Source organism: Clinocottus analis, unplaced genomic scaffold (assembly GCF_023055335.1).
Source record: "Clinocottus analis isolate CAN_PGR_092001 unplaced genomic scaffold, fCliAna1.0.p SCAF_6, whole genome shotgun sequence".
In the NCBI taxonomy this organism is placed as follows: Eukaryota; Metazoa; Chordata; class Actinopteri; order Perciformes; family Cottidae; genus Clinocottus; species Clinocottus analis.
Window position 1 is genome coordinate 20718140 of NW_027176218.1, and position 11270 is coordinate 20729409.

Genomic DNA, 11270 nt, shown 5'->3' on the forward strand with positions numbered 1-11270 from the left:
TGTAAGTGTCGTTGTATTTTTCGGGTGCTTTTATTTTGAAGGCCTTCTTGCGAGACCGAAAGTACATGTAACTGTTGTAACTTGACTCCATTTTGATGAGCGTCAACAATGACGCAGTATCGTGAAAGTAACGGTGTATGAATTTAAAAGGACATGTATTAACGGCAAAGCACCTAGCTGGAGTGGGAACAAGGTACTTTATGATTTGTTTGGGTTTTATTATATGTTTTGTGACTGTTTTAGTTAACTTGCGTGATTTAATGTATGTGTTAAGATTTTTAATGTTAGGAAACTTTTTTTGACATTTTTTTAGAGCTAATTTTTGTTTTGTGTTTCGTTGCTCTTACGTTGACTTTGGAAGAAGGATTGACAGAAAGGGAAGAAATGAATAAACTTATATTCATCAATCAAAAATCATCAGTATGCTATTACCAACATCCGGCTGGGTCTGCTACACAGTATGTTTAAATGTAGTCAGACAATATCATACTGTTTGTTGTATTTCATCAATAAGAGCGACACGTCATAGACACGTAGCTGATTAATGCTGTTGTTCAGCAGGTGGCGCTAAAGCACCAAAGAGTTTAATCCTCAACCTCCATGAGAAGAAGAAGAAGAAGAGTCCCTCGTGTCTTCTATCACGTCCTCAGCCATGTTTTAAATATGGGAGAACTCCTCCTCTTTCTTCACTCTGTTGAATTACTTTGACCAGAGAAGATGAGCGGAAGAGGCAAAGGAGGAAAAGGACTCGGTAAAGGAGGCGCTAAGCGTCACCGTAAAGTCCTCCGTGATAACATCCAGGGAATCACCAAGCCCGCCATCCGCCGTCTGGCTCGCCGCGGTGGAGTGAAGCGTATCTCCGGTCTGATCTACGAGGAGACCCGCGGAGTGCTCAAGGTCTTCCTGGAGAACGTGATCCGTGATGCCGTCACCTACACCGAGCACGCCAAGAGGAAGACGGTGACCGCCATGGATGTGGTGTATGCTCTGAAGAGACAGGGACGCACTCTCTACGGATTCGGGGGTTAAACTCCGGCTGACGTCATCAAACAACAAACGGTCCTTTTAAGGGCCACAAATGTACTCAATGTAAAGAGCTGACTTCCTGATCATAACATGGATTGATTATCCAGAGCTTAAAGAAACACTGTCCACAAATGATTAAACATAAATTGTGCTGCGTGTATAAAATCCCCAGTTTGATTTCTTTTATGAGCCTAAAATGTATCTTTTTTTTTTTGTGGCTTAATTTAGTATAGTGATTGGAAGTTGCATGTTGCTCTTTGGGTCTGCATACTGCTCCTAGTCACTCCTCTGTACTTAGAATGCTGGATGGTCTAGATTTGTTTATAAATTATGAACTACAATACATTGAATATTTTAACATTAAAGATTGGATGGTTGTGTCATACATAACACATTTTAACAATACATTTGTAGAAAGCACTTTGAAGAGTTATAGTTGAGACCAAACAGTCTAATAATTCTCAAATGGACAATGAAAGTAGTTACAGCACGAAAACATACCTTGGCCAGCATTATTCAATGGACTAATACTGTTGGTTATGTATAAACCCATTGTATCTGTCCTTAATATCAGTAACGTAACGTTTAAAATAATGTTTATTTGTGTGAGTGAATAAGGAGCCATGAATGCAGAGCTCTTCGTTAACAGTTGTTTGGCTCTTAAAAGAGCCTTAGTGGGTTCTGGTCCCCAGCAATCGGACCCTGCAGGTCTACTTGGACTTGGCGGCCTTCTCGGTCTTCTTGGGCAGCAGCACCGCCTGGATGTTGGGCAGCACGCCGCCCTGAGCGATGGTCACTCCGCCCAGCAGCTTGTTGAGCTCCTCGTCGTTGCGAACAGCCAGCTGCAGGTGACGCGGGATGATACGAGTCTTCTTGTTGTCGCGGGCCGCGTTTCCAGCCAACTCCAGGATCTCGGCGGTCAGGTACTCCAGCACAGCCGCCAGGTAGACGGGGGCTCCGGCACCGACACGCTGCGCATAGTTTCCTTTGCGCAGCAGCCGGTGAACACGACCGACCGGGAACTGGAGCCCGGCGCGAGAGGAGCGGGTCTTTGCCTTAGCGCGGGCCTTACCTCCGGTTTTTCCTCTGCCACTCATCGTTGGATGCTTTGAGAAAACTAACGTTAGTTATTGACCGACATCCATAACCCTCCTTTATAACTCCGCGGGACGGTTCTGACCAACAGACCAACCAGAAGAGAGCTTTGCAGCAGAGCAGCAGGGGGCGGCCCACTCTGACTTTTGGCGCCCATTTCGAAAGGATTTCCCTCCAATGAGCATCGAGACTCGGCCGGTGGGTCGCTGCTCGAGGCGGAGCTGAGCTCCAGGAGGAGCCGCTCACCAATCAGGAGCCGGAGGTCTGAAGCCGCGTCACCGTCCCACAGTTTAAGAGCAGCGCGTCTCCTCTCCGGCTGCATCTTCCTCCCGAACAGAGACAGAAGAAGAAGAAGTAGTCATGGCAAGAACCAAGCAGACCGCTCGTAAATCCACCGGAGGCAAAGCCCCCAGGAAGCAGCTGGCCACCAAGGCCGCCCGCAAGAGCGCCCCGGCCACCGGCGGCGTGAAGAAGCCTCACCGTTACAGGCCCGGTACCGTGGCCCTGAGGGAGATCCGTCGCTACCAGAAGTCCACGGAGCTGCTGATCCGCAAGCTGCCCTTCCAGCGTCTCGTGAGAGAAATCGCTCAGGACTTCAAGACCGACCTGCGCTTCCAGAGCTCCGCTGTTATGGCTCTGCAGGAGTCCAGCGAGGCCTACCTGGTCGGCCTGTTCGAGGACACCAACCTGTGCGCCATCCACGCCAAGAGGGTCACCATCATGCCCAAAGACATCCAGCTGGCCCGCCGCATCCGCGGAGAGCGAGCTTAAACTACCGGCTCACCCGCGACCCACAACGGCTCTTTTAAGAGCCACCTCAGTCTCTGAAGATCACCTTCCTCCTGCAAACTCAGTTTCTTCTCAAAGGCAACTGGTGTTTCTATCCAGTCTAAATAATATGAAGGATACATCTTTGAACCAGTTTCCTGCGCAATATATTATATGTAAACTATAATTAGGCAAGGCAAGTTTATTTGTATAGCACATTTCAGCAACAAGGCGATTCAAAGTGCTTCACATAAAAGCAGCTTTAAAAACAGTTAAGTAAACATTAAAACAGTCAAAAATGAAAAGCAGATTTAAAAACAATCTAGAAAACATTAAAACACTTAAGAAAAATACAAATAAAATTAATAAAAGTTGCAGTGCAGTTTAAGAAATAAAATGCAGCAGTTGAGTCTGGTTAACGTCTTAACTAATTTGTCCAAACCTGTTTGGTCCCAAGACTTTGTACCGAGTAACGACGGTTTTAGTGTAAATGTAGCGAGTAAAAGTACCAGTTTTCTTTGAAAAATGTAGTGAAGTGAAAAGTCAGATATACAGGTATACAGAGTACAGATATATATAAAAAAAACTACTCTAGTACAGTAACGAAGTAGAAAAACACCACTGGCGGGCAGTAATGTATCGTCACGAAGTATTTCTACTGTCTCTACTTTAAGTTCAGTGCAGCCGGCAGTGTCTCAGCTCTGGGTTCTTACGTCACGCACTCTGACTCCGCTCTGAGCCTTTCACAATAAGAGCTCACCCCGACCGATTTTGTTACCGACAGTATTTTTGTCCTTTTTTTGCACTGTACTTAAGTAGTTTTCTGGATATCTGTACTCGACTTTCCTATCTATATTTCTGTTGTTTTTTTTTTTTAACTTTTACTTCACTACATTTTGCAAATAAAACTGGTACTTTTACTCCGATACATTTCCCCTGAAACCTTTGTTACTCACTAAAAATCTATCTTTAGAAGAAAAATGAATCATGAAACCGACATTGGGGACCAAACACGTTTGGAGGATCACAATATTATGCATTTGCCTCTCCATCCTCTAGTCCAGCGGTCACGAGCCTTTACGCGCCACGGACCGGCTACGTAAGACAACATTTTCACGGACCGGGTCTCATCTCGGGATGACGGGAGCGGCGACACCCGACGTGTTCGTTATGTCCAGTCTACTCTGACTTAAATCGTATGTCCAGTCTAAAGTTTAATGTATAACCCGCTGCACACAGACAGGATGTTGAAATGGAAGCAGGGTTGTCATGCTTTTTGGGCAATCTTTGCCTTTGTTTTAATCCAGAACACTGACGGAGTTGAAACAGACAATTGTTTAATCCAGGGCTATACAAAATAAATTAAATTCAATAGAAAAACAACAACTAAAGCCTTTCTTTTGGATTTGCTTCTCTATTAAGGTTAAGAACCCCCTGCTGTCGCTCCTTTCGTGTAACACTGATTCTCCCGATAAACCTGAAGGCACCATGCTGCTCACCATAGCAACATGACGCCATGAGGAAGCAGAAGCACGTTAGGTTCTTTGAGACTCTCTGCCTTTTCAACCCGGCTCCATCGATGTTGTTGCGCAGTTCGTGAACCACAACTGGAAAAGTACAACCAGCAATAGGAGCGTGACACGGCAGGAAGATGCCGTTGCTCGTAACAGACTCATCTTGGACACAGACGGACTCCACTGTCTGCTTAAGTGTGCCACTAAAAGGAGCGAAAGCTAGTAAAGTGGACATCCTGTCTACGGACAACTACCTAAAGGTAAAGTTAGTTCAGTCATGTCTGTAGTGCCCCCGTTGCCAATTCAACGTGGCACTACTGGCTGCTCACTTGGGTTTCTTGTTTTGACGCGTTTTAAATTAAACACAAATGTTCCGTTATAAAGTCCATGCTTATTCTTTTACAAACCAAAAATAATAATCTCCTCGGCCATAACTAGGTGCCGGTATTCAAATTATAAACCAAAACCATAACTAATGTGCCAGTCTCATCAAACATATTAAGCGTGCTCATCAAAACGGTCGAAAAACTGTTTGCCTTTCCAAAGTGAGCAACACCTGAACCCAATCATTCCCATAATTGTATAGGGCCGACCTGCCGTAGCAGTCGGCCTGGCGCCCCCAGTGGTGGGAGGTCAACATAACAAGAAACATGCAAAATGGCCCTTACAATGTCATCTCTTTTCTTTTGTCCTGCTCGGAGGTGTATTAGTATGTCGCCAGTATTTGGGTCGAGGACTTGGAGGTGTCTGTCTATGTTTAAGCCCAGAGGGAGTCTCAAGTCGACGCACTGGCTTCATTCCCTCGAACGGATGAAATCGTGTATCTGAGGAAGGGTGTTTTTTATACTGACCACTATAAAGTCGGAGAGATAAAAAATAAAATAAAAAGACCTCCTAAAGTCCAACCTGTTGGAGCCCAAATGGGGAAGCTCTGGGTGAATGTAGTTCCTTCATTTGAACACAAGGTAGCGCATTCACTGCAAGAGGGCATAAAAGGAAGTGCCAGGTGATGGGAACAGGTGTGTGTGGATGGGAAGCACAATACTGTGCTGGTGTCAACCTGATGATGTTTTCTCATGGAATAAATGGACAAATGATACACATCGACCTGGATATTGAATGTGTTTGTCATTGTGTCTGTCATGCATGCAGAATACATTTTCCTTTTGGGTAAACCAAGGCGCAGTTACAGAACACATGATGTAGTGGCCTATACATTTTGTTTCGCTTCTCAAACAGCAACTGCATAGCTGCATTTTATAATGTGGAATTTTGGTGTTTCGCCCCAAACAGTATACAATGTTTTTCACTTTATTTTCTGCACAGGTGCATTACCCACCATATCTGTTCGAGGCCTTCTTGTTTGAACCCGTTGATGATGACAGAAGCACGGCCAAGGTTGGAGATGGAGTTGCAGTTTTCAATTTGCCTAAGAGGACCAATAAAGTGTGGGAGCATCTGATGTTGACTACAAGTAAGAGCATCTAGCTGACCTTGTAATCATTTCACATACTATTTATCTCCAATAGTCTAGAGGATGATTCCTGTGTCAGGGGTTTAGAACTTTAATCTTTAAATGAGCCTGGGGTCCCGCTTTGATCAATAAATATAAACAATTATTGTTACAATTATTATTTCTATTATTATATCCACCAGAAGGATCATGTGATTAGTCACATGCGGGCCTGTGTCCGTGAGTGAGTGAGTGTGCACCTGTGTGTCTATAAACAGCTAATTTCTAACTCTGCTGCAGTAAACGACATATTTAGAGAGTCCAGTTCTGGCTGCTTGCATGAGACTCACTCTTTCTCAGAACACCTTTCATTACCTCTTTATTTTGTCTCTGACTGCCTGCTGACTCCTCACTCACTACTCTTAACGCTTCACTGGTTGGCCTTCAAAGAGTTTCGGCTTCACAACCATTGATTTCCAGTCTCAAGTGTTTATCTTGCAAGATATTGGTCAATGTGCTGAGATGGTCAGGGAGATAGGTCTGTACATCATTGTATGGTGTTTCTAAAAGGAATGCACCAAACTCCTGATGATCACGTGCTCTTGAAGGTTTAAGAGTAGAAGTTCCCACACATTGCCCAGCTGTGCTTCCTTCTGCTCACCTCACCTGGCATGGCTGGAGCACTGCTGGCTGTAACTGTACACCAATGCTCCCATTGGAGTTTGACTTTGACTTCGTTGATGGCATCTGACTCTTTGCTTTCTTGGTGCTGCTGCCATGTCTAGTGTCTGTGACTGGCAAACCCTCTTTGGAAAAGAAACAGCATGCAAGCGGTCTACCCTTAGTGATGGTGACAGCTAACGCGGATTCACCCTGGACGTAGAAGCACTTATTTTCTGATAAGTGCGTTCTTTTGCAAAAAATGCAAATAAAATTTAGGAAAAATTACATGGTATGGTAGACCAATACAATTCATGTCTAGGTTTTTCTAATGTACCAAAACAATGAATTGAACATGTATGTTTCATTAAAACGAGTGAGTTAACCTGGTTGAACTATGATCTATGGAAGGGTGAATAACTCAATTCCACTAAAAACTGATTGAATTGTTAGTAATAGTGGTGGTGATGAGGTACAAACTATATTCATTAGGATTTTTTAGTTCCTGGCAACTTTTGGATGATGTAACACGCACCAGGTCAAAGTGACCCAGGAACATCATAGCAGCACCTAAAAAAAAACGAACATAACAGGAGGATTAAATGATGTTTGTCAGTGGTGTCTAAACAGAGAGGGCCACACACACAGACAGAGGAGCAGACTAGTTGAGGAGAGGAATGTGTGCCTGGTGTGAACAGCCAACCTCCTGCTTCTGCATCCAGTATGAACCCGGGTTCACTTTCACAATAGGAACTAGATATTAATATAGTCAGCAGGCTGATAAATCACGGTGACAGTGTTGGGCTGCTCTTGGCCTGCGGGCCGTAAATCGGGCACTCCAAGGCTATGAAATATTTAGACAAAGATCATACATTTTTTGATGTCTGCTTGACTAAAAGTCTTCAAAAGAATGAATCTAGCATTATAACTCAATGTGTTTCAGATGATAAAGAAAAAAAGGAGATCAGAGAAAAAGCTCTGTTGAAATACCAGGAGAAGCTCTCTGCACAGTCCACATCCAGGGCAGCGAAACGGCATACAGAGAAAAAATATGCACTGGAGAAAATGATGACGGTACCATACTCAGTGACAGCACAATTTGATTATAGATCACATCACCAAGTGTCCAAAATGACTAATTGGAAATCTGCTGTGAAATCCAGAAGCATTTATTTTTCGTGTTTTACTTGATCTCAGCTTGAAAAGGAGAAACGAGACAGTATCCAGAAAATGAAGGACAAAGAGCGAGAGAAAACAACAGCAGAGCTGGCAGCATGGCAACTGAGACAGGAACAAAAAGCAGAGGAAGAAGACCAACTCAAATTTCACAGTCAGAGACAAAGTCAAAACAGACTGAAAGCCGTGACAACGAAGCAGGAAAATGGATGTTCAGATGGAGCACATGTCAAACTGGGTAAGTAATCCTGTGTGATCCTGTGTGATCCAATCTGCTCATACACTGGTTGATGTTGCACTTTTAATGAACACATTCCTGTATTTAGATCAAAGAGGCAACTGTGAGGCAAAGAGCAGGAGAAAACAAAAGGACCTGCCTGCTCCGAGACTAGTTGGAAACATTCAAGTCACATTTACCCCGCGGCTTTTTCCAACAGCCCTCAGGGAATCAAGAGTGCCAGAGGAGGAAGAGGTGAGAGTTTCTGAACTGCTTTATGTCATTTGCAGGGTTTTCTCTTGTCGTTAAACATCCATCCATCCTTTTTCATCTGCTTATCCGGGGTCAGGTCTCGGTAGCTAGACTTTCCTCTCACCTGCAACATTTTCCAGCTCATTCTGGGAGATCAAATCCCTCCGGCAAGTTCTGGGTCTTCCCTGGGGTCTCCTCCCAGTTGGGTGTGCTTGGAAAACCTCCAGTGGGAGGCACCCATTAAGCATCCTTATCAGATGCCCGAACCACCTTAGCTGACTCCTTTTTTTTTTTACACGAAGGAGTAGCGCCTCAACTTCAAGTTTCCTCCTGATGTCCAAACTCCTCACCCTATCTCGAGGGCTGAGCCCGGCCACCCTATGGAGAAAACTCATCTCCTTATGGATGACACTCATTCTGACCGCTTGTATCCGCAACGTCGTTCTTTCGGTCACAACAAAGAACTACCATGTGTTTCCAGTGACCAGAGGTGAGGGTTGGGACTCAGACCGACCAGTAAATTGAGAGCTTCGCCTTCGGGCTCAGCTCCCTCTTCACCAAGACAGTGCACACTTGAACTCCTTCGCTTGGGGTAAGCATTCCACCGGTTTTCGGCAGAGCACCATGGCCTCAGATTCGGAGGTGCTAGTTCGCATCCCTGCAGCTTCACACTTGGCTGCAAATTGCCCCAGTAAATGCTAGAGCTGACGTTTAGAGGAGGCCAACACCCAACGGGAACGTGTCTGACTTAATACCAAGAATATGAACACAGCTCCTGGATGCTCCTGGTCCGGATGGCCAGTTGCAACGGGTCCAGCACCCCATTTTAAGAATTATTAGTGCAAGGAAGGTGTCTTTTTACTGAGGCAGTGGTTATGTGGGATTGTTCTGATCAAAGCTGTTGCTAGAGAGGATCCAATGCTTGCTGCTCATCTGGCCAAACTCCACGCCCTTGATTATGTCTTTTATAAAAACATTCTGTTGACAAACTGTAAGTCACAATTCCTGTATAGTATGCTTTTCAAAGATGAAACACTCCCAGAGAATATCAAGTCTACTATGTGTGATGTTTGAATGCACCATATCCTTTGTTAAATTACAATTTAACCAACAGTGGCTCAAAAAACAAGCTGAATGCAGGCGTTCAGTAAATGCAGATGTTGAAGAGCTGGAGGACCTGAAGGAGGAGGAGAGGAACCCTGATTGGTTAAAGAACAAAGGGGAGTAAGTGGTTTTCTCTCAAATCTATTTAACAACATGGGTTTTTGTGAACTTTTGGAGACACTAAATTGACTCTTTCCTTCAGCAAATGTTTTGTGACTGGGGACTACCTGGGGGCAGTGAACGCCTACAGCCTGGCTATCAGGCTCAACAGAAAGATCCCAGCTCTGTACTCCAACAGGGCCGCCTGCCATCTGAAGTTAAACAATCTTCACAAGGCCATTGAGGATTCCTCTCAGGTCTGTAACTCTTCCGGCTTTTTACATGTGTTCATCTCTCCTCTACTTATGTGGCAGAAGACATTGAATTCAAGCTGCACTGCCACTTGGTGTCTTGAAAGTGTCCAAGGAGAGAGGCTGAAATCATTCTGCACCGTCGATACAGTTCTTGGAATCAAACACATTTCCAGTGGTAATCATATTGAGATTGAGTTTGATATCATCCTCAATAGTCACTATTTTTAAAATCAGTGTTTGTTTCTACTGGTATCAGTTCTATATACTTTACTTGTGAATCATTCGGGCAGTAAAGCAGCATTAAGCCATGATGTAAAATAGGAATAAACATGTGTACGTTTCTCTGCAGGCTCTGGATCTGTTGACTCCACCAGTTGCTGCCAATGCAGCTGCCAGAGCCAGAGCCAATGTCCGCCGAGGGTCTGCTTTCTGCCAGCTGCAGCTCTATGCAGAAGGTTTGAACATGAACTTTTTGCTTCAGAAACACTGTTACTATACATCTTTGAATTTGATGTGTTGGTTTTAAAGATACAGACACAATTTTGACAATAGTAGAGTAACAATATGTCGTTTCAGAACGATAAATGAATGACTGAATAGGGGACGATGTCCATCTGCTCTGTGCTGTCAGCTGATCTGTGTGGCATGTGTTCTCAGGGCTACAAGACTACCAAGCTGCTCTAAAGATCGACCCTCACAACGAAGCGCTGCAGGCAGACACGCAGAAAGTCAGAGACATTATTCAAAACACTGCAGCAAACCCCTAGACACAGTGGAACAGCCTACTGGGTGTTCAGAGTCTGGCTGTTTATTGTTGTTATTTGTCTGTTACCCAAAGGTTGAATAAATGACTAAGAAACAAAGGCTGCTGCATGTTTGTAACCTTTAAGTCTAAAACGGTTTAATCTCTGCTGAAGCCACTGAGCTACAGGCTTCAGGTTGGAAACATCTGACAACTACAGACCTGTGTCAAGTTTGCTTTACTGATGAAGGTGATGCAAAACTCACCAGGCTCAAATAAAAAGCGTATCCATCAATTGATTTATGTCTAACTTGCTGTACTGTCATCCAGTTCTCGTCCTGTCTCCCACTTCTTTGAAGACAACAACACCTACCGAGGCTGGGATCTTGGCCTTGGTGCCTTGGGTACAAAATACTTTGCATATAGACTCTGTTCAACCTTTTCTTGTTGTTAGACCTCTGAACCTTCTGTGGGGAAAGAGCTGTTTAATAAATACTTAAAGACATTTAAGGGGTGTCCCATCACATTTGTTTTTCTAAAGGAATTTAAAAAGGTTGATTTCTACTAAACTTTTTGCAACTAATTTTCAAATTGCAGTCTTTTCAATATCAGTGTTGAAGTTTATACTTACAGTTAATACAATATCGGAAGTCAACTAACTTTATGTTACAGTTGGGAACTAATAACAGTTTTTCATATTGGCTTAAAATGGCACTATATCCTGACAATAGCACATGAGACAGACAATCTGGGAAAAAGGCGTAACTGCACTGCCCTCTCATACTCACCCCTCACCTTTCTCCTTTGTCTTTCTCTTTAAAAGATGTACATACCCTGATCACTTGCTGTTAGTCATCGTGCAGACTGAATTATACTCTGTATGACGATTGAACTAGCTTTGCACAGAGAA

The 11270-nt window shown here is 44.1% G+C and overlaps 4 protein-coding genes across 4 annotated transcripts; 3 read left to right on the forward strand and 1 right to left on the reverse strand.

Annotated features, from left to right (window-relative positions):
- The first annotated feature begins 678 nt into the window (after window positions 1-678).
- Window positions 679-1190, forward strand: LOC137804406 (histone H4). The gene has a single exon (XM_068603611.1). It carries the CDS (start codon window positions 718-720, stop codon window positions 1027-1029), a length of 312 nt encoding a protein of 103 aa, XP_068459712.1. The 5' UTR covers window positions 679-717; the 3' UTR covers window positions 1030-1190.
- Window positions 1191-1736: 546 nt separating this feature from the next.
- LOC137803865 (histone H2A) lies at window positions 1737-2123 on the reverse strand. Its single transcript, XM_068602674.1, has one exon. It carries the CDS (start codon window positions 2121-2123, stop codon window positions 1737-1739), a length of 387 nt encoding a protein of 128 aa, XP_068458775.1.
- Window positions 2124-2481: 358 nt separating this feature from the next.
- Window positions 2482-2892, forward strand: LOC137804225 (histone H3). The gene has a single exon (XM_068603341.1). It carries the CDS (start codon window positions 2482-2484, stop codon window positions 2890-2892), a length of 411 nt encoding a protein of 136 aa, XP_068459442.1.
- A 1516-nt stretch (window positions 2893-4408) lies between these two features.
- Window positions 4409-10481, forward strand: dnaaf4 (dynein axonemal assembly factor 4). The gene is made up of 9 exons (XM_068603389.1): window positions 4409-4663; window positions 5730-5877; window positions 7460-7590; window positions 7714-7930; window positions 8019-8164; window positions 9276-9385; window positions 9468-9621; window positions 9968-10073; window positions 10276-10481. The coding sequence occupies exons 1-9, from the start codon at window positions 4541-4543 to the stop codon at window positions 10383-10385; spliced, it is 1245 nt and encodes a 414-aa protein (XP_068459490.1). The 5' UTR covers window positions 4409-4540; the 3' UTR covers window positions 10386-10481.
- The last annotated feature ends 789 nt before the right edge of the window (window positions 10482-11270 follow it).